The following is a 23,713-nucleotide window of genomic DNA, read 5'->3' as shown; positions in this document are numbered from 1 at the left end:
CAGAAACTAAAGTAAGGCCAACTAGCAGCATCCAGAACACCTTTTGCCTAGAGACATGACTGGAGATGAGGGAATATTCCAAATGGATCGAACAAATTTTACAAGCTAGAATGGTAAATGCATACAGCAATGAAGCTCAGAAGATTATGGTCAGTGCGTGAACCTGGAAAATGGCCATGCACTGCTTGGAAAGTTAGATCCTTTGAGGAATGTGGGACTTTATTGTGTGCTCAGAAAACGAGATACACCAAGAAATACCAGAGCCCCTGTGCATACTATACTGGGAAGGCAAAAATTTTGAAGCAGTATGGGATTCTGGCATAACCGGTGGTGAAGGTAAAGGAAAAGAAAATGATCATTAAATCTTCACAATGAAGAACACACAAATGGAGTCAGCATCCACTGTTTCGCCCCATATTCTGCAGAATCTATATACTGGTAAAAAAACTTAATAAGCAACTATGTTAATTGTTTCCATGTTGAGCTATGTAAATCCAGAAAATCTGTGCCACCACTGCAATTAGATATGGCCTATTGTTCCTTAAAAAACCATTGCCAGACTCATGTATGTTCCGGTTTGTTTGGCCACTGAAAAAGACCCACATAACCACACTCACCACCTGGGTGGATTCACGTTGAAGCTGCATAGTTGAATTGCCATTTCTAAGGTTATGTATCTGCTCCTGCTCCTTTGGAAGTGAGTGGGAGTTTTGCCATTGGTTTTCATGGGACCAGGATTGAAACTTTTACTTAGGTTCACGCATGGCTAGATTGAGCCTTTAGCCTTGGTTCTGAGTAAGGGGCTATATGCAATTGCTTTGCCCCAGGAGCAGAGTCATAATTCCTCCCCTGCTCCACTCTTGCTCAGGAAAGCGGGAATTTTGAGAATTACACCCCTCAAAAGGAGGCAGCTAACATCCCAAGTCTGGCCAGCAAATAGATGGGGAAACCACCTCTCTCCAGCCATTTACTCCCAGGGGCTGTATCTGGAGCAAGGACTGTGCTTCACCCTATTCTTAAGAAGCACATGGGCCAAACAACAGTACATGAGTCCTTACTCACCCCTATTCCCCTGCTCAGCTGAGTAAGCAATGGGGACTATCTAGCCCATTAGGAGCATTATTACTTATTGTCCAGTGAGACTCAGCCAGCTTGTGTCACATTAACAACTATTGTATGTGGCAGCATTTGGGCCTTTTAGAGTTTTCTTTATTTGTTTTTCCTCTGCAGAACACAGAAAGACACCTACAATCTCCCAGCGAGTTCTTCCTGCTGTCGTCCACAGGTTGCCCTCACTCTTAACCACAGGATGGCTGGGTACAAAGGAGGCTGGGGCTGAATTTAAAGGTAGCAGAAAGATAACAGGAGTTGATATGACTGAGGGGGTGGGTACTAAAGGAAGGAGGGATGAGAGGAATTATAGAGACTGCAAGAGAACTTGAACGAGAGAGAGGAAAAGGGAGAGAGGGATAGCAAGTCTCAAACTGAGTGAGGCAATTGCAAAGAGTGAGGGAAATTTACTGTGAAAGAAAATTACCTGGGAACCATCTGGAGTGAGCTTGAAAAAGGAGCGGCAACTAAGGGACAAGGAAAGGTAACAGAAGTGTGACTATAAGAAGAGAGAAATGAATTGGGTAGAGGGGACACAGTGACTTGTGCTTAAAGGCACAAAACAGGAGAAACAGAAAGAAAGAATTGGATACAGTGGAAGGATAGTGTCAGGGTTCAGAGTGAGACACAGAAGGCCTGGTTCAATTCCTGGCCCCATCACAGACTTCCATGTGTGACCTTGGGAAAGCCATTTAGGGCTTGTCTAGATGAACAGTGAGTGCGTGGCAAGCTGGGGTGTAAATCTACAGTGCACTAGCGTGACACGCACTCTCTTATGTGGACTCTGCTGCCGTGCATAAAAATTCCCTACTGTACTTTGATCTACTCTGCTTTTGAAATGTGCACAAGGGAACTTTCAGTGTGTGGTACCAAGATCCACATGCACAGTTAGTGCACAGCATACTGGGGTGCTGTAGATTTATTCCCCAGCTTGTCAGCGCTGTCTAGACAAGCCCTGAGTTCCTCTGTGCCTCGGTCCCTGTCTGCAAAATGGGGATAATAATATTTCCACCTTGTCTATGTAGACTGTGAACTCTTCAGGACTGTCTAATACTAATACTGCTTAGCACAATGGGGCCCTGATTTCAGTTGGGGGTGCTACTGTTAAACAAATAAAGTTCCTAATACCAGGGATGAGGCATTAAATACTCACAAACACACATTTTTTGGTAAACACTGATAACATTTTATTATTCATGGTAGTGCAATTTTGCGCATTGCTGTTGGACACATTCCTGTCTCAATACACTTCAGAAATGTTACCTTTAAATATGCCTGACAAAGGGGGGGGGGAGAGGCCCTGAGGTAACGCCACGATGCTGATTGATTTGCCATTTTATGAAATAATTTATTCAAAGTTAATTAGAATAGGATTGTTTTTTTCTTTGCACAGAAATCCATGGGAATGGCTGATATGAAGAGTGAACAGCTACATTTATTAACGTGATAGGATTTAAGTGATTTTGAGCTACACTCCCAGGACTCTGTTGCCTAAAGGCACCTATCTTGTCTTCTCAGTAGATAGCATAATTAGTACCTGTGTGTAACCTCCAGTGCTGGAGCTTGATAAGAAGTTCATCATCTGAGCACCCCGTGGGCCAAAGGAGATGTGCCAAAGTGTCCAATTAGAACTAGAAGCTTTCCTGTCCTAAACGGTGCCAGAACATAGCTATACATTGATCAACAGCTGCCTCATTCTGCTTCAAAGGGGCTGCAATTTGGTGGTGGGTGATTCCTCCAAAAGTTGTGTGTGGAAGTGGGGCGAAATGAGCCAAGGGGACAAAGGCCCAGATCCTCAAAGATATTTAGGCTTGATTTCAGAGGAAGTTAGGAGCCACCACACCGTTGAGAATCTGGGCCAAAGTGCACAGTACATTGACCGTGCGAATGAGAGAGGCACTCAAACCAAAACCCAAGCGCCAATGAAATCCAAACTCTGAGGAACACTTTTGCAAGTAGCCCTTATCCATGCAATGGGCCAAACAAAACCTTTGGATCTGAACAGCCTGTGTTCAAATCCAGCTCAGGATCTGAGTTCTGTGACTTTGGACAACCCAGGTACTATACATCCTAAGGCTGCTGCCTGGGCAGAGTTAGCTCACCATTTGGGAGAATGAGCCATTGGGGATCTGCTGATCAGCTCATTGATTCTACTGTGGCACAGTGAGTGGAATATTGATCTAATCCATGCCTCCTTTCTAACACCCCCATCATTCAGCCCAAAGACCCACTAGCATTGCAGCCACCACCTATACCCAGTCCCCCTTGATCACATGTGGAAGAAAGGGAGAGAAAGAATATATGGAATAGCCTCCTGCCCCAACTGCCTGGGTAATGAAGCGATGAGAAAGCCCCTGCCCCCTACAAAAGGCAGGGAGGGTAGAGAGTCTTCTGGGCAGCTCTGTGGGAAATGGAAGGCTCAGACCCCACTCCCTGGTCTTGGGGGCAGGTGGGTGGAGAGACCCACTGCGCTGAGGAATGTCTTCTCCCAGCAACCAGAAGGGCGGTGGGATCCATCCTCCCAGCAAGCAAGCAACTTACCTTTCCCCATAAAATCCCATTAGCGAGTCCCTATTTCAGAAGATGGCCAGCGGTGCTGTGAATGGAAGCTGCTCCCAAAGCACTCAGCTGGTGTCTCCAAAGCAAACAACTCTCTGAAGATTCATATAGGTGGCAGGTGTTAATGGGGACAGGGGTTGTTTTATTAACTCTGTTTGCCAGAATGTATTTATTACTGCGCATGATTACAGGGGATGCCTCTTTCACTGCAGACTGCTACTGAGTTGCTGCTGCTGCTGCCTGCTGGATGGATGGATGGATGGATGCTGGAGAGATTATTTCTAAGCCCTTCCTCCTTCTCCCTCCTTGCTCTTTCAGGACCACACTGACAATCCCCAAGGGAAGCAGAGGACAGATGGGGAAGAGGGCAGGCTCCACCAGCTCTCTCTCAGTTCATTTCACCATGACACCCCAGGAGTCGAGATAAGGAGCTGCCGCCTGAGTCTCTGATAGCCTATGAGGATGCACTTTTGCAAAGGGGCTGCTGGTCAATATATGGATATATTCCCTCCACAGGGGATAGAGTGAGAGAGAGGGAGGGAGAGGAGTGGGACTGAGATTTACTGGGTGCAATAGAGATTCTCCATGTAATCACTACTCTTAAAATATGCCCAAGTCTCTCTGCTAACTGGTACCAGAGGAGAGCCTTCAGTTTGCAGCATGTGTGCAGGGGAGCAGGATACCTGGAAGCAGCCTGTGTCAGGGTGGTAAGTAACTTCGGGGAAGTTGCTTCGGGATTGTTGTTGTGGTGCTGGGTCGGGGAGATTAGTTGCTAACGATTGTTACAGATTAAGGGCAAAAAGAGGGTTTTGATCTTTATTGAGGAATCTATAAATCAGCCCATAAACTGGGAGAATATTTTGCTCTCTGGTACTGGGCATACTCCAAAGTTTTCTCTGGCTGGGCAAATCTTACTTATGTTCTCTCAGTAATTTGCAATGAACAGCAGCGATTAAATAAAGCTACTCATCATTTATATAGCACTTTCCATCTTCAAAGCACTTTACAAACACTCAGGAGAGGTTGGTAAGGAGGGAGCGTAGTGAAAAGGAGAAGGAGGAATTTTAATCTGTGTACATTTCAAGTTAAAACAATTAAGAACTATGCATCTCTCTGAGGATGGGTAATTGACCAGTCTAACTTTAAAAACTATTAAGCAGCTTCATTTAGCTGGTACATATTTAAGTGTATGTAGAAATAGCAGAGGCATGAGACGAGCAAGTGCTAGCAAATACAAAGACATGCTTGTGACAAAAATGAGCTCCAAACGGAAGAGTCTGATCTGTTCACTTTATGACTTGCAGTCATCCAGCGCTCTGCAATAATTATGAATGAGGCTTCATTTTTCTGTCTCTGTGTGTGTTACCAGAAAATTAATGACAGGGGATTCACAGGCTGCAGATTTCAAAAAGAGGCGCACTATGACTTACACACACACACACACACACACACACACACACACACACACACACACACACACACACACACACACACACACACACACACTTTGTGAATGTCTTAGGGAAATAGCCTGTGATGCCTTTTAACTCATAATAACCTTTACTATGTTTCTTTCCTCTACCCCCATCTTTTGGGTGAAGAGTCAACCCTACTCTGATGCCATTTCGGATGTCCCAGTGAGAACGCTCAGAAATGCCTATTGTCTCGGGAGGCAGCAACCAGGACTATAGTAACATTAGCTACGGTTCTTGTAGTTCCTTGACCCATCTGTTCCCTATCTCTGTTGACACCCCTTCTGTCAAAGGGGTCCACTATCAAAGGGCAAGGAGGATTTACCACCCTGATCAGCTCTGTACAGTTGATGTGAAGAGGGAGATCATAATAAATGTTGGAGGAATCAAATACCTGCTGCCTTGGAGCACTTTAGATGAATTCCCACTGACCCGGCTAAGCAAGCTAAAGTTTTGTAGCAGCTACGATGAAATTATTCAGCTGTGTGATGATTATGATGAAGACACCCATGAGTTCTTCTTCGACCGGAATCCCAGCGCTTTTGGGATGATCGTCAGCTTTCTAGCAGCAGGGAAGCTGATGCTCTTCCGAGACATGTGTGCCTTGTCATTCCAGGAGGAGCTGAGATACTGGGGAATTGAAGAATCCAACTTGGAGAAATGCTGCTTCCGAAAACTGTTTCAAAAACTGCAGGAGCTGGCAGAGATGCACAAGGAGGAAGAGATGCAAATGAGTAAAGAGACCACATGTGTCTTGGTTGAGGAAACACAATTTGGACAATTTATGAATAAACTCAGGGATATGGTTGAAAATCCCCAGTCAGGACTCCCAGGAAAAGTCTTTGCTTGTCTCTCCATCCTCTTTGTGGCTACCACAGCTATAAGCCTTTGTGTTAGCACAATGCCGGACTTAAGAGCCGAAGAAGACAGGGTAAGTCAGTCCCTTTTGAACTAGTATTCCAACCCTCTATAAACCTACTATCGTGTTACAAGAAGCAAACCTCTCACTGTTAAACATGCATCACAAAAAGATACAAAATAATCCTCTGAGAAAATCTTCAGGAAATAATATCAAAATTTGCCAGTGTATATTGTTATTATTATAAATAGAAATAACTCCTGAAACTGACTTTGTATCAGTTTCAAAGCCATATTCAGTCACAAAGAATTAAACAAAGTTTTGTATTGCTTGCCAGCCAGAGATACAGAAAAGGCTTTCTGAATGGAATCAAAGAATTAAGATTCTACAACTGCTCCTGCAGTTAGCAAATACCAAGCATGCAGCATTGTAACACAGCATCCCCCCTCCCTCACCCACAGTTTAGGAAAGAGTTGTTAGCAAAAGTTATTTTATTTGCTGTTAGCAGTGAGTCTCACACACTGAGTCATAGCACAGTTTCATCTATCACATGCTTTATCCTACCATAGGATTACTCTGGTTATCTGCAATATTTCAAATGGACTTAGTGAAAGAAATATTTTTTCCTGGCATCTTCATTTTTAAAAATAGCAAGTTGTCTTCTGTTGTGATAACTAGAGCAACTCTGATGTAGTTATTATTTTAGGAGACTTGAAATAATTTTTCCAGAATAATATTGTGTTACATTTTGTACAATGATAACACATTATGAGAAACAAACAACAAACAAACAAACACACACACACACACCACCACAGAAGTGGAGTTTGAAAGTTTGCCTTCAAAATGGATGCACAAGTTTTGTGTCTGTAGTACCCTGCATTTGGACGCATACAAAAATTGCAGAAACACTCTTAAAGGGTGGCTGAAATTTTAACCCATTAAGTATATATAAACCCTCTCCAAACACATCTCCCAAAATAATTCAGGGCAAATAAATCAAACTTATATCATATGTGGGAGAAACTTTCAATGTTATAAGGATCCGTCATTCTAATAAGAAAAGAGATGGAGTTAAAATGTAATGTGATTTTAGGTATAATAACATTCAAACTACCAGTGGATTCTTCCCCATGCTGTATTCTACAAACTGATTTCCAAAATAATATGACACTTTTCAAAATACTGACACCAAGATTAAATAAAAAAAGCCACATTCACTTTTTCCCATTGATGCCATAGATGACAAGTTTCTCATCAGTTTATTGTGCATGGCTTAATGAAACCATTTCACATTTATTGCACAATATGCTGTGTGCATTTTATTGTCCGAGTAGTAATTCAGGAGGGCACAGAATGCAGTCACATCAAAGATATGTCATGATATTTGATGTCTTTCAATAAAGCTAAGGATTGCACAGAAGACTGGGTTTCAAAGAGATCATTTCCTATTCTATATAACCTTGAATTTCTACTTACATTTACAGAAAAAGTTTGAATACCTTCAGTAATATCTCTTAGTATAGCCTCCCAAAGCTATTGCATTTTGAAGTAAAAATTGTTAAGATGTTTCAGTGCCTTTTCCAAGATGCAGCTTTAAATACAGAGTATGTTTTTATGGTTATAAGCAAATAAACATGAAGACTTCTATGGGAAATATTGCATCCTATTAACTTTGTTCCTAAAAAAGAGTATGATGCATATTTTATCTCAAATTTAAAATGTAAACAAGAGAACTCTTGTCTAAGTATTTTTAAAGAAAAACAAGAAACACACAATTGGTGTATCAGATCTCAACTAGGTCTAATTTGCTGCATTTTTTAAAATTAACCCTATCTTTAGAAGGGAAGAATTTTGAGCATAGGGGTACAAAAGTAGCTCGTAGTAAGATGTAGTAGCCTCATTGCAGCCAGAGTGTTCTATAAAATAGAGCTGTGTTAATTAGCATAGGTTTTTTTTATATATAGGCAGGTTTTTAAAGTGTAGACACTTTAAAAAGTTGGGATTAAGACATTAATAATATAGACTCATAGAATTCTATCTATTCATAGATGCTGCAGTATTTGAGAAAGAGTCTGCAGGGGAAGTGGGAGTAATGGGGTGAAGTTGAGCAAAGAGGAGAATGCCTCCTGTCAGTGTAAATAGTGTCTACATTCAAGCACTGCAGCATTTTGCGTGTAGATAAGCCCTCTGTCTCAGTATCAGAATCTATTAGACTGTGTAATAGCATTCCAGGGACCATGGACAAAGTTATAAAAATCCCATTGTTTGAATCAATTTAAACCAAGATTGGCAAAGCACCTGAGAATATATGGTGGTGAATTGGCCTGGCTTGTGGCGGGATAGACTACATGACATAATAAGCATTTTCCCTCTGTCATTTCTATGAGGCTGTGAAGTGACCCTATTATGCCTAAAGTGCTGCAACACCGAAGGTCTCCTTTCTGGGGGACAGTGTCTTAGCTAGAGCTTGGCAAGTAACTCATAGCAAGTAATGTATTCAAAAAATGTAGCTTCTTGGTTGTCGCGGTGACTCATCCACCCACAAACTACAATTTTCTTGAATGTATTTGTTATTCAAAAATATTCCCCATGTGACTTCGGCAAAGGATGCCTAGCCTGGGACATGTTCACCAGCAGCTTCGGATGAGCATTCAGAACGTGAAGTTCTTGCTGCTTGGACTAGACACAAAGGTCACGTGAGTTGCTTCTATCCGCTGACTACATGAGTGCAGCTCTTTGAATCAGGTTTCCGGTGTTAACCAGTAGCAGCATTCAGATCCAGAACTGAATTCAGAACAGTCCAAAGTGGAGCAATGTTCAGTTCTGGGGTTTTGGCTTGGACCCACCTCTGACTGGAGCTTTGCTGAAAGGTATTGTAAGCGTCAATTCCCCCACATCGCTAACCCAGGAAGGAGGGTGTATTGCTCCCAAGATACCAATAAGAAAGATTTTACCTCTGTTGCCACATGTCCCTCTCCGGGCTCCTTTCAGCATCCCAGCCACACTCCATAGTGTCAGAACTGGCTGCTCTCCAGTGCCTGAGGAAGGCAGGAAGCAAAAAGACAAGGGAGAATAATACAAGGTGAGCTCGACTTCAGTTGGAGGGTTTGGCTGTCTCGACATTGTGGAGGGTAACATTCCCTTCTCGCTCTAGCTAAGTATCCCAGGAAAGGGCTGCCTGTGGAAGCAGAAGAAGAGCAAATGGAACAACGTGCCACCAAACGGAAAGTGAAAACTCGGGCTCTGCTGAGAGATGTGGCACTCAGCCAAGTAACAAGCATCTGCATCAGGGAAGCCCAGTTGCCATAGTAACAGGAGAGCGGGAAGGAAGGAAGGTGGCCATTTCTCCAGAAATGGTAGCAACGGTGGGGAGGACTGTCATAAAGGCACAGATCCCACTTAAAGGTAAATGAGGAAGAGAAAATTATGAGCCTGTGTTTCCTGTAACCCGCTTCTGAGGCATGGCCAAAATGAAGCCCCCGATTCATTCTGTGTTAGGGCTTGCCCACAAGAACAAGGAATGCCATGTAAATTCCCATGGGCATTTCAAGCAACACTTAGACACCCAGTATAGGAACCTTGGAAATATGAAAGACACCAAGAGAAGGACATATTTGTATATACTTTATGTAACCCACTGGTTAGTGTTACAAGTCCCGCAGTGTACCCAGACCACAAAGGATATGAGTTTGTTACAGCCCCCAGCTACAGAGAACTGGACCTTTAGCTCAAGAAGTAGAGACACAAGCTTATTGCTCTGGACTGAAGGTTCCTGGCTAAATCCATGGTTTATTGGTCATGATGGCAGCTGTCACAATTGGTCTTAATTTATAATCAGAAGAAAGAGTATAAAATGGGCCAATGACAAATTGGATCATTTGTGCAAACAGTTAATACAAGTGCACATGCAGTTATGGAAAAGGCACTCACAGGCATGCAAATATGTGTATGTTTATATGCACTTTGACCATACAGGCTTCTGGAAAATTGTCCCATAATGTCATCTATGAGTGTACAGAATGAAATAATCCCAACAACGGAGGTGCACAGGTGTAGATGTGGCACTTCTTTACGAGAGTTGGGAAGAGAGAGAATCTTGCTGCAGATAAGTAGATGTAGAGCAGGCAGACACGAGCCATAAAATCCAGATTCAAAATTTCTCAAATGAGCAGTGGGTGTTCAGATAAAAGGGATTAGCTCAATCCATTATAGACAGGTAAAGGTTTCTGCTCCAGGGTTACAATTCAGACCCAAAGACCTGAGAGCCAGAAAAGTCACCAAAATGGTCATTGCACAGCTTTCAGCAGGCTACGGAGTTAAAGTGTAGATAATCTAAAGATAAAGGAGGTGACTACAATGGAATCCAACCACCACAGAAGTTCTTGATTAGGGAAAGGATCTGCTTTGAACTGGACACCAGTGGAAGTTTCTTTTGAAGAGTTGGGGGAGATTTTTTACTGAACCCTTAAAATTGGTGTCATCTTGTGGGATGACTAAGCAGAAAAGATGCAGCAAAGCCTTTTCCTCAGAAAAGAAAACTAAAGTTAACAAAAGCAGGCAACACAGCCCCCAGGCATGGGCTCCAACCTAGTCCTATGGCCCTTGATGTGGAGTCCAAGCTTACTCCAAGGTAGTCTGCCTTTCCCCGAGTTGTGCAGCATAAATGCCCCCAAGCCAGAGGGCACTGCACAAACATATAATAAGAGACAACCACTACGCTGAAGAACTGACAATCTAAGTAGACAAGAGGTAGGAGGAGAAATGCTGGGGAGAAAGTGACTTATCCAAGGTCAAACAGAAATCACCTGAGTCCCACTCCAGGCCTTGATCCACTTGACCATGCTGCTTCTCACATTTAAAAAGTGAGTTCCACTAAGCTTGCTCCTTGAAATGCAATAATTCCTGCATAGCTACGGCCCCTCCTTCATGTTCTGGGCCCAGAAACAGAAGGGCCAACCTTCAGCTGGTGTAAGTCAGCATTACTCCTTCAAGTCATGATCTTTCTTAGGTACTTATATGCCCCCCTGCCCCCAATCACCATAGAGTCTGAGCACTGCAAACTTTTAACATCTTTATCCTTCTACTCTACATGCTATGAGCAGTGATATCATAGGTCCATTGAACAGCTGGGGGAACTCAGTGTTTCCATGCATAAGTGACTTGCCTAAAGTTATGCAGGAAGTGTGTAGCAAAGCAGGGGACTGAATCCAAGTCTCTCAAGACCTATGCTTGTGTCCTAACCACTGAACCATCCTTCTTCTGTTACTGAGTGAGTCCTACATTAGTGAGCACTATGCCTGAAAGTAACACTCAGGACTCAAGATTATAAATTAGTTAATGTAACATAATAAAGATCATTACTACAATAATATAGAAACAAAATACTATAATAAAGATGATAAATTAATATAAAATAATAAAGTATTACTTTACAATTTTAATGTTTTGTTCCCAATAAAAGGCACAGCATACAGTGTAAAGATGTAAACATAATATGTCATAATATGTCTCAATTCATTTGCTAATGCCCATGTTACTACAAACCCAATATTAACACTATCTTTATTATCTATATTACCTTAGTGCATTTGGACATTCAAATGTCCAGATTTTTTTTTCAAGCTGAGTTGGGTGGGAGATCACTGTGTGATTAGAGTACACAATGTTTTTAATGGCTAGTGGTCCTGCAAATCAGATTATAGGCTTTCTTTCCACAGGCAGTCAACCTTTTCATTTCACCGCATCAGCTCTGTAACCATAAATTCAAGTGCCTGAGTGATCCATAACAGGGAGTTTTCAAGTTCTCCCAGAGTCTCGTTTGATTTAACGGAGCATAGTTAAATTATTCAAACAACAGCAGCAATGCAGGCATGATGACTCAGCAGTACCTGCGGCAGTGCAGTCAGATTCCTGCTGCTCCAGATCAGGAACAGAATCAGAATGGTGCACATGCTGAATTTCCAAATTCTGATTTTCCAGTCAAAAGGTCTCAGTTCTCCCCTGCATCTGAGCTCTGCTTAGCGCATGGAGAAGGGGAGTGGAAAGGGCCTGGTTATGGCTCTCTAATTCTGCAATGGCCCAATCCTGGCATGAACCAGAGCAATTTAGGGGCTGCTATAATATATGCCATTGATTTATGTTCCCTAATGGTCCTTACACCACTGAAGGATTGGCAGAGCAGGCCACAGTCCTGGTCCATCTCTTTCCACACACAACACACCTCCTTCCTCTGACATGTCCCCGACACGCAGGTTGCTGGAACACCTGGTGCAGGAGCTGATTTTTCAAGCTTTATCCTACTGAGGAAGTTCCACTCCACCTGGGGAATACTCTGCTGTCAAGTTATGGCCAGAATCCAGCCCTTTGTGCTGTCTGAGAGGGCACAGGTTTTGGATGATGATGCTGAATCTGGCCCAAGAAGCAAGTTGCCTGGGGAAATGAGGTGGCAAGTTCCTATTGTTGCTTACGAGAGTTATACTTTGAAATCCTCTAAATACAGGCCTGAATAATTTCCATCTGCATGCACCACAGTGCTGTGCAAATGAAAACAAAAGCAACCCTGCTAGGATAACGATCTGTCTGTGCAAGGAGGCAGAAGGCAGGTTCTATTCTACTATAACTCTCATAGCCTACAGCAACAATGCTGTCTGCTCCCATCTGTCGGTGTCTTAGTGGACACTGACCTCAATCCATGTAATTGCATGTAAGGCTGAGGGAGGAAATGGGCAGTAATACACCACATTTGAATCTGCCAAACAAAATCTGCACGTGCCAAGATACGTTTAGCAGATGTTTGAGTTGTGACCTTGCTTCACCACACTGCAGTGCTATGTTGATCAGTTGCCAGGGACCATATTCTAGCAACCCATGTTAAGAGAACATGCTGCAAAGCAAAGCCAACCATTTTCTAATACACTAATCCAGGCAGACCCCCATATGCTTCAGTACGAGTTTGAATTTGAGCTACTATAAACAGTCAAACACAAACTCCTCTGGGTTCACCCACTACTGATTTTGTGCTATTTCAAAGCACATGTGTTGGATTATGGTATCCTGCAGGATACTAATGAATCTTGTCCCTATAGCATTTCACAAAATGCAGGGTCCTATAACTCTGTGGAATACTAATAACTGTATTAACTGAGGAGGGATAGGTCTGATACCTACATCATCTGTGTGGATGGTGAGAGTTCTGGGTTCAAATTCTGGCTCTGCCACTGCCTGTATCCCTGTCTGTAAAACTGGAATAACAATATTTACCTCACCAGGAGTTCCGATTAATTCATTCTTTGTAAAGCACTTGAGGATCCTTAGATTCTAAAATGATAATATTGTAAATCTTCTTTGTAGGTACAATACAGGTCACAGTTTCAAAGCCTTGATTAAGCTATTTGTATACATTCTGTAATGCAGGATTTGAATCTCCAATATATGGCCTGGAAATAGGGTCACTGAGGACCATATTCTAGCAGCCCACGTTAAGAGAATGTCCAGTCGAAAAGGGAACCTGGCAGTGTCAGGTCAGCACAATAAAAATGTGGTTACTGGCCTCTGCCACCAGGGGACAGGAAGAGCAGCAGTTGCTGCTGGAGCCTGGAGGAGCACTCAGCAACGGCTCCATGGGAGAGAGGTACTGACGACTCCCTTGTCCTGCCTCTCCCTCACCCTGCTCCACTCACACCTCCTCCACCCCTGGAGTGCACCTCTCCCTGTCCCTTCCTGCCCCACTCACCCCTTCACTCCTAGAACCCTGCTCAGCTGGCAGGGGGAGGGTGGTGAAGAGAGCAACAAGCGACTGTGGGGGAGGGGGGAGGAAAGAGGACCAGGGGCAAGGCCACAGGGGAGGAGGCGGAGCAAGGGGCAGGGGTGGTTCTGGCGCTCAGTGTCCGGTTTTCACAAATGAGAAAGTTGGCCACCCTACTTGGAAAATTCTGTAATGGTGGACGGGCTGTTGCAATAACCCACACACCAGCATATGCTACCAAAATACTCTACAAGTAATAGTACATCCTGGCTCATGTGATATCTGAAAATATACGCCTGGTCAGGTGTTCATTGCTTAAACCACCTAAAAACACTGTCCTCAACATGATCTAGGCTGATGGGATAACAAAAGAAGGAGGGAGGTAGGAAAATAATAGAGATTTGTTCTTCTTGTACTTCAGAAAATCAGAAATTAGTCTTATTTATTTTGTCTTGCAAGTGGCTCATTTCACCCCACTTCATTAAGCACAAAAACTATTGGTGATTACCAGGATCTCTTCTGTAAATCTGCCTCTCGTTTGAGGCCCTTCACTCAATTGAAGTCCATTATCAATATTCATTTTCTATCCTGGCCTGGTATAGTCTTCTTAGGTTTGCTGTAATGGTGGTGCACTCTATGTCCCTTTGAACAGACAAGGTGAATTGTAACTACAGTTGCAGTAAAACCACTCACCAGAGTAGCAAAGTTTTCCTATAGCAATTAAACTGTAAACACTATTCCCTCACTGAAAAGCCTGACTGCACCAATTAAGTTTTCATATGGCGTGAACATAATTAAAAGGCAGAATATCACACCACTGATGCAACACAAACTGCTCCAAGCTCGTTACTAAAAAGAAGAGCAGTGTTCAAAATTAGATCAGTGTATGTTCCACTAAAGAGGTCGTGGCCACTGGCCAGCATGGAAGGCCAGACCAGCATGGAATAGTAAGAGAAGAGAACTTGTGCAAGTGAAAATAAAAATACTGTCAGCAACCCTTCTAACTAATTAAAACCTCAGTAAAGAATCAAAGAAACATAGACAAAGAGATCATCATAGGATTTTTAGAGACCATCAGGAGTTCTTAGCGCTTCTCCTCCAACTTAAAGTATCCAAGACGAAGGGAGAAAAGTAATATAGTAATAGATTGTCATACACCTTGTCAGTCCTTCTCTTGTATAACATCATGCAGCTCTTTTCCTATGGTGGAAGGTCATAATAAAATTGAAGACGTCTCCAATCAAGCTTTATAGACATGGGAAAAAATCAGCCACTTACGTAATGTACTTGGACATTCAGAAAGGCTTTGACCAGGTCCCTCACCAAAGGCTTTTAAGAAAACTAAGCTGCCATGGGAAAGAGGGAAGTTCCTCTTATGGATCTGTAACTGGTTAAAAAAAAGGAACAAAAGGCTAGGATTGGATAGTCAGTTTTCACAATAGCGAGAGGTGAATAGCGGGGTCTCTCCAGGCTCTGTACTGGGACCTGTGCTGTACAACATATTCATAAATGATCTGGAAAAGGGGATGAACAGTGAGGTGGCAAAATTTGCAGATGAATAAAAATTACTCAGCGGAATTAAGTCCAAAGCTGACTGCGAAGCACTACAAAGGAATCTCACTAAACTGGGTAACAAAATGGCAGATGGAATTTTATGTTCATAAGTGCAAAGTTGTGCACACTGGAAAAATAATCCCAACTATACATAAATAATTATGGGGTCTAAATTAGTTGTTACTACTCAAGAAAGAGATTTTATAGTCATCATGGATTGTTCTCTGAAAATATCTGCTCCATGTGCAGTAGCAGTTTAAAAAGTTAACAAAATGTTAGGAACCATGAGGAAAAGAATAGATAATAAAACAGAAAATATCATAATGCCACTGTATAAATCCATGGTACACCCACACCATGAATACTGCATGCAGTTCTGGCTGCCCCATCTCAAAAAAGATATATTAGAAAAGATGTAGATACGGGCAACAAAATGATTAGGGGTATAGAAATGCTTCCATACAAGCAGAGATTAAAAAGACTGGAAATAGTTAGTTAGAAAAGAGACAACTAAGGGGGATACAATAGAAGTCTATAAAACCATGAATGTGGTTAAGTGAATAAAGAAGTATTACCCCTTCACATAACAAAAGAACCAAGGGTCACCCAATGAAATTAATAGGCAACAAGTTTAAAACAAACAAAAGGGAGCACTTCTTCACCCAACACACAGTCTATCTGTAGAACTCATTGCCAGGGGATGATGTGAAGGACAAAAGTATAACTAGGTTCAAAAAAAGAATTAGATAAGTTCATGGAAGATAGGTCCATCAATGATTGGCCAGGGATGCAACCATACTCAGAGTGTCTCTAAACCTCCATCTGCCAGAATCTGGGACTCCAACAACAGGGGATGGATCACCTGTTTTGTTCATTCCCTCTCAAGAATCTGGCACTGGTGGCTGTCGGATGACGGAATACTGGGCTAGATGGCCCATTGGGTTGACCCAGTGTGGCCGTTTTTGTGTTCTTAAGAGAAGTTCTGAATAAAAATGTAGGTTGATGGATAAAACTACCAGCCAAGAAAAAAAATACTGCTCTCACCAGCAGCAGAGTTTCAGTCTCTTTTCTCAGGCCACTCAACTACTCAGAACAGGGGGCCCCAATTGCTAAAGACCTGTCCAGTTTCTCAACTCTTTTGCCATCACCACTTTCTCCTCACCTTCCTAGCTCCACCCCGAACACCCATGTAACGGGCAAAGGTCTGGGTTAACCCTTTAGATACTGGGCTTGTGAAACATCTTTCTACCTTGTCACAAAACAAAGAAATTGGTGGCCATGATAAATAATGTAACAAGTGAAATCCTCTATTCTTTAACATAAAGAAACTGCAAGGAATGACTATTTCACGTGGAATTAGGAAGCTGCTCCTCCATACATTACACTCAGATTCTCTGCTGCAGAAATGCTTGTCATCTGGTCAGACCAGTGTTTGATTTAGTCCAGTAGCCCATCGCCAACAAGGCCAGTACCTGATGTTTCAGAGGAATGTGTAAGAAGGCCGGCAGTGGGCAGTTATGGAATAACCTATCCATAGAAAAAAATTCTTCTTAGTCCCCATTAGTTGGAGTTTGGTTTGTGCTCTGAAGCAGGAGAGTTTATAACACTTCCAAAACTCCTGTTTATTATTTTAGCATTTTCTATTATAACTCTGTCTCTCCTTATCTATGGGAATGTTCATTAACTGTACATATTGGAAGTATATTTTTTAACTTTCTTTCAACAGTGCCCTACAAAGCACTGGGGAAACTAGGAATTTATCATTTCCCTTGTCCCGTGCTACCAGACAACTGACATTTTACTTAATCTACACTACAGGAGACTCATATCTGTGCACATTTTATCGTTTCATAGTGCAGGACCATTGGGATGTGCCATTTTCCATGCACTCGGGGTAACAATCAGAAGCAGAATATGAGATGCTTTGAGAAATTGGCTTTGATACTTAATTCCTAATTTTTTTCCTCTGACATTTGCTGCTTTAGAGTTTGGATGTTAGTCTTGTTCTAATGAGAAGCTCAGGAACAGGACTGTCACCTACTGAACACTAGAAAGATTGACGAGGGAGGAATATTATATACAAAACATAATATATATATTGGCTAATATATATAAAAAACCCTAATATATAAAACACATGTATGGAGTCCCTGGGTGAAATTATTTTGCCATTGAAGTCAATGGGAGTGTTCTTATTGACTTCAATAGGTCCAGAGTTTCATCCTGTGTTTCTAGATAGCCAACTAGATAGATTTTATTTTCAGGAAGCATATAACGTGTATGTATTTTAATATTTTTGAGCATTTGCCTAGAGGTTGTTGTTTTTTGCAGATATACTATATAAATTGGCTGAATAAGTAAACAATAAATCTTTTATTTCAATAGACTGTTTGAAGCAGGGAAAGGAGTGCTTCCATCACAGTGATGGAGACTGTGGAATTATTATTATTTTATATATTATTTGTCTGGGTTTTTTTTTTGTTCTGCTCAAGAGAAAGTTTTATGTCAGATAAGTCTCAGTTAAGTAGTGGCAGAAATAAAAAAAGCAGAGTAAGATTTCCTAGTATGTCCAAGTAGAAGGTTATTTCCCACTGAAATTGGCAATAGTGCATTTGGGAAGATGATCATTCAGCTTTCAAAGGAAGGAAGCAGATGTAAGCTATCTACCTCTGGTGGGCTGGAGTGGTGAGGGGGAGAGGTGTGGGTGAAATAAACTAATCAGTTCTGAAGAAATTGTACCTGTAAAATTCACCTCTCAATTCTGGAGGCAGCTCAGACCATTTTGTTTTATGACTAAAATTCTTGGCAAAAAGACTTCTTTTCCTGTGGTTTCCTGGTAGAGGAGACTCATGAAGGCTGAGGGGCCTGACAGAGAGAGGCGGGATCTCAAAACAAGCACCCTGCTGGAAGGCTTTATTGTATCTTAGGTAATATTCCTCCATTTGGCACATAAACCCAAATGTACAAAGCTAAATGAAGTAGCTGATGTACTTGTAATTCAGCCCAGTTAGCAAAAATTTTAAATCACGCCTGAAAATAATGAATAATTCACAAGTCATTGGAGTGACCACAGGCAGACAAAGTACAGGCTGTGCTGAAAGAATAATTTCCATCTTGGAAAAAGAGAACTCTGCATACTGTGACTGCTGATTATAAGCAATTACTTCAAGCTAAGTCAGCAAACTCTCCAAACATAATGCACAGCCCATTGAAGTCCATGGCACTGAATTCAGTGAGGCTAAAATCTGATCCTCTATGAATAAAACAAAGGGAGCAGATTCCTCATTATCTTCTGAGGTGCTTGCTTTCAAGACTAAATCTTGAAGCTAGAGATAAAACCCAAACTGCTTATTCTAGAGCCAAGCATCAGGATACCGCCTTCAAGGGCAATCTCAGAGCAGGCAGCTCAGGGGAGGAAAGTTCTGTGATCTCATTCTCACTAAGTTTCCTCCAAACTCATACCATATGGTGAGCTCCTAAGCTTGGAATCACTGTCCCACTCTGGCCAGATTGTGTCCCTAAAACACAGGCTCACATTCTACACCTCCCCTGAGAGTGCTCTGGGATTGGGCTCAGTGCCTCCTCTTTCTCACTGGCCCACAGAAGAAGCATGGCCACCATTAGACAGGTAAAGCTCAGATCCTCTCTGCAGATAGTCCTCCTACCTCTCCCTGATCTTTTAGGGGTTTTACCAGACAGCTATGTTTGAGCACAGAGCATGCAATTGTGGCTGGCCCCTGTGCAACGGGTGCAAAGGAAAATAAGACTCTTTGGACTGTCTCGAGGTCTTTCTGCACCACAAAAGGGCAGCCACAATCTAGCCCTGAGCAGCAGATATTTCAGTCTCATTTTCAAGCCTCTTAACAACATTAGCTGAAATTATTGCTCCCCAGCATTCCCTCGCTGCTCCCCTGGGTCCATAATTACAGCCTCCCCAGCGATCTAATTAGTGTAATCCCAGCATGAAATTTCAACTGATGGTGACAACAGTGTTTTACGAACCCATTACTCCTGTTCTCATATAGGAAATCATCCTGGATTTATGGGGAAAGAATAGAATTCTTATGCCCTCAAGGACTGCACAGCTAATGCATTTGAGCTGCCTTCATTTTGAATATCTATTCAGCAAGGAAAAATGTATGGGCCCTGCGTCAAAAACCATTGCTGACTTCAGTGGGTTTTGGATCAGGCCTATACTGCATCAAAGCATCCTGGTTTAGAAATATTATGCAATTGCCTATGTCTTTTGAGTCTTTGTCACAATAGTGGTTTTCCAGAGGTTTATTCACAATATTTAAATGAACATTTCAGTTTTAGTCGAACATCAAGAGCAGCTTTCATATTAATGTACTATCCCAAGGTGCAGGATTTTAATGTGTTAATCTATGGGACAGGTGGGCCATATTTTAAGGCAAGAGCAAATAAGGGGTACTATGGAGCATTTGAGAGAGAGAGAAAGAAAGAGAGGGTAATACGGACCCATATCCTCAAAGATATTTAGGTACCTAACTCCCATGGAAATATCTTTGAGGGTCTGAGTAACACTGATTATTATCCAGTTTAGTGTCAATTTGCTATGGCCCAGTGAATTCTTTCTAATTACATAGACACTGGTGGACCCAAAGGCAATGGAACTATAGTGATTTATATACAGAGCTGAGGCTCTGATGCACTGTATCCAATGTGACCACTGGATGGTTTTCTGATCATCTGGACATTGTCAGCAGACCCAGTATTTGGCTCTCTTATCACTTAGGTGAAGTGCCCAATGTAGTTTCTCATGTACGTGGTGTTTTCTAAAGTTTATCCAATTCCTAAGTGACTGAGGAGATTGGGGAGGCAAGTTGTGTTTGACTCTTGCCTTCAGGTTGAACAAGTCATGGAAGGTAACATTTTTAGGCTCAGCCCAGGACAAGGGAAATAGTGAATCCATCACGGCCCAGAGCAGCTGATGTTTGTATAACTGTCTTGATGTAGCAGCTCAGAAGTAGCACTGGTATCATGTGACCTCAACCCTAGAACAGAAATCTCCATTGGTATGTTGCAAGTGCTGGATGAGTGTTTTTTTATTTAATCTTCCTTTTGATTTTAATGTTTATAGCAAACTTGCATATCCTGAAAGAAAAGATGTGGTTTATATTAGGGCACAACTAGGAGCAAGGTCTTCTCCATCTCTGAACTATTTCCCTTCATTCCATCAAACTACCTAGTATCTGTGCAGTCACCACACTTTGAATAGTACTTTACACACAGAGCAGAAAGAGAATCAGAATATCCATCAAATAATCCCTCACTCAGGCTGAAATTTACTTCTGTGCAGACTTATGCACCATTTAAGTCTCAATTAATTTATATTTTCAGGGCTTAAGTGGGACTTAAATAGTCCATATGCCTTGTGCTGGGCCTTTGAACAAAGATGAATTTCATCCATTCAGACTCATAAGAGTACTAAAATTAAAATAACACCAGTTCACTTGAATAGCTTTTTAACAGGATGTAACATGGCTGCTATAGAAGTAACTGTTTGCTGGGTTTGTGTTCCCCCAATACCAGTACACCCACGAAGATGCACATTTCTGCTTCTTTAATGATTTCTGATGTCAGTTCAGAGACTGCTCATTTATTTGACCTTCTGTTTGTTTTGCGCCAGGGTGAATGTTCTCAGAAGTGCTATTACATCTTTGTCATCGAGACCATCTGCGTGGGTTGGTTCTCGCTGGAGCTCTGCCTCCGATTCATTCAGGCGAAGAGCAAGTGTCACTTCTTCAGAGGCCCCCTAAATATCATTGATTTCTTGGCTATTTCACCGTATTATGTTTCCCTCATAGTGCTAGATGACGAGCCAAATGAGGAGGCCGAGAGGCCGAGCACCAACTCATATTTGGAGAAGATTGGACTGGTGCTACGAGTCTTACGTGCCTTGAGGATCTTGTATGTAATGCGCCTTGCCAGGCACTCATTAGGCCTGCAGACTTTGGGGCTCACGGTTCAAAGGTGCACCCGAGAATTTGGCCTGCTTTTGCTCTTCTTGTGTGTAGCTGTCACCCTGTTTTCTCCCCTGGTCTACCTGGCTGAGAATGAATCTGGGAAGGTCCTTGAATTTACAAGCATTCCTGCCTCATACTGGTGGGCTATCATCTCAATGACCACTGTGGGATATGGAGATATGGTACCAAGAAGTGTCCCGGGCCAGATGGTGGCGCTGAGTAGCATCCTCAGTGGGATTCTAATTATGGCTTTCCCAGCAACCTCGATATTCCACACTTTCTCCCATTCCTATTCAGAGTTGAGAAAACAACATGAAAGATTACAGTCCCGGCTAAAAAGGATAAAAAACACCAATCATTCCGGTGAAATTGATACCTTCAATGAGACAGACAGCTTGATTTCAGAGATGCCAACGTCACCGATTAAGTACATTTACACAGGAAACTAAGGCTTGCTGCAAAATATGTCTGAGTATATGAATAAAGCAAAGCAACAACATGGGGGACTTACCATGTGCAATGCAATTGCTGAAATGGGTGCAATAAATTGACCAAGTCAAACAGAGTCTTACAATACATCTCTACGGACTTAGTCTTTCATCACGTTGACTAAGGAAGTCAAAGGTCAGGGGTTATTCAACAACAGATATTTATTAAGCACTACCATTCTCTTCTTATTGGTAAACCTAGCGATAAAGTCCAACTTTGTCTATATCGTATGGATATCCTGCTGAATCCCTAACACTGAATGAGTAGCAAGCAGGATTTTTCTGGCTAAACAACAATTGTTCTTTTGTTTGCCTTTGAATTTCCAATGTTCTTTGCAATTAACACCTGGAGCTAAGCATTAGAATGGATTCTTGTAGGGCTATGCATTATTGCCCTTTTTACAATACTCATCAACTGGCACGTAGAAGAGTCCTTGATATCAATACATATCTATATCCAAGGGCACCAACAAGCTTAAATAAAAGTTTTTAAAGCTTGACTTACATAATCCCATAAAAGACTTTGCTTAAAATGCAATTTCAATCTGCCATCTGTAAACATTTCACACTAGATACAAAAAGTTTTCAGACATTTTTCTTACAGATACTCGACTCAGATAATGACGAAAGAATAAAAAAAGCTTAGTGACTAAAAGAGAGGAATCAATGTTATCCTGTTTTTTGGAGTGTGATGGTGTGTCACCATGTAAGAAAGGTTAAAAATAAATCTAGCCGACATGATAGCACTCTCTAAATATTCAAAAGGCATAAATATCAACCAGTGAAATGAATTATTTAGGGTGGGACAAGGGTGTAGTTAGGAATGAGGCAATTAAACAGGAAAGGGTTGGGTTGAATATCAGGAAACATTTCCAGAAAGGTATTTGGTTTGTTTTCCTACAGTAAATTGTGGACACATCACTTGGACATTTAGATCCGGACAGGTCAAGGCACTAGACAATGTAATAAGCTGCAGTGTTACCTCATGGGATAATCTAGATGGTCTAGATAGTCTTTTGCAATTCTGACTTCTTAGATGCTCTGAATTAAATTAATTGGGACCTAATTTAAAATGTGGGGCCTAACTTTATGAACTAACGCCTGACTTTAGCATTGTACTTACATTTAGGGCTTGTCTACACAATGAGTTAGTACTCGGCAAACTGAGGCATAAATTTACAGCACGCTAGCATGCCTCACACTAACTGTCCACGTAGGCCCTAAAAGTTCCCTAGTGTGTTTGACCTTGTGCTGTTTGAAACTGTAGTGCCCAAAACACATGAGGGAACTTTTGGTGCCTGGTAGCAGTGTCCACATGGCCAGTACACCCTGGCTTGCCGTGCATTAACTTGTCCTATAGACATTCCCATCGGCTTCAATGGGACTAGTCTTTTCCTTAAAGTTAAGTATATATTTAAGTACCTTGCTGAATCAAAGTCCCTTGGCCCACGCCGCTTCCAGCAGCTCCCATTGGCCTGGAGCGGCGAACCGGGGCCAGTGGGAGCCGTGATTGGCTGGACCTGTGGACGCGGCAGGTAAACAAACTGGCCCAGCACACCAGCGGCTTTCCCTACACAAGCGGCGTCCCAAGTTTGGGAAACACTTCTTTAGAGCATATACCTCTGTGAAATACACATTTACATTAAAGCATTGGTACTCTCTGGAAACATATATAATTAGGCAATGCCACTGATTTTCTTTCTTAAATTAGTAGTTTTTATTGGTTGAAGAATTATTTCAACATGATTAAATGCATAATAAGCCCAGCAAAATTGTTCTAAAAAAATTAAATAACCGGAGAAGTGCATTGTCTTTTTGTTGATGGCAAGTATCGTATCAGTTTAATTTCTGATGCGTCCTTTGTCAAGGGGCTATATCATGCTCAGTCAAAGGTCCCAATGAGCTAAGCCTTGATCCATCACTTAAGCACATGTTTA

General features: G+C 42.0%; 1 protein-coding gene across 1 annotated transcript; it reads left to right on the top strand.

Annotated features, from left to right (window-relative positions):
• The first annotated feature begins 5,280 nt into the window (after window positions 1-5,280).
• KCNG4 (potassium voltage-gated channel modifier subfamily G member 4) lies at window positions 5,281-21,817 on the top strand. Its single transcript, XM_039503611.1, has 2 exons — window positions 5,281-6,072; window positions 20,952-21,817. The coding sequence occupies exons 1-2, from the start codon at window positions 5,323-5,325 to the stop codon at window positions 21,735-21,737; spliced, it is 1,536 nt and encodes a 511-aa protein (XP_039359545.1). The 5' UTR covers window positions 5,281-5,322; the 3' UTR covers window positions 21,738-21,817.
• The last annotated feature ends 1,896 nt before the right edge of the window (window positions 21,818-23,713 follow it).

This window comes from Mauremys reevesii, linkage group 16 (genome assembly GCF_016161935.1).
Source record: "Mauremys reevesii isolate NIE-2019 linkage group 16, ASM1616193v1, whole genome shotgun sequence".
NCBI lineage: Eukaryota > Metazoa > Chordata > Testudines > Geoemydidae > Mauremys > Mauremys reevesii.
The sequence above is the reverse complement of the archived record's forward strand: the minus strand, read 5'-3'. Positions and strand labels throughout refer to the sequence as shown.

Coding starts and splice junctions, on each gene's coding strand:
- KCNG4 (XM_039503611.1), top strand. CDS start 5,323: ATGCCTATTGTCTCGGGAGGCAGCAACCAGGACTATAGTAACATTAGC. Junction 6,073..20,951: donor TAAGAGCCGAAGAAGACAGG/GTAAGTCAGTCC, acceptor GTTTTGCGCCAG/GGTGAATGTTCTCAGAAGTG.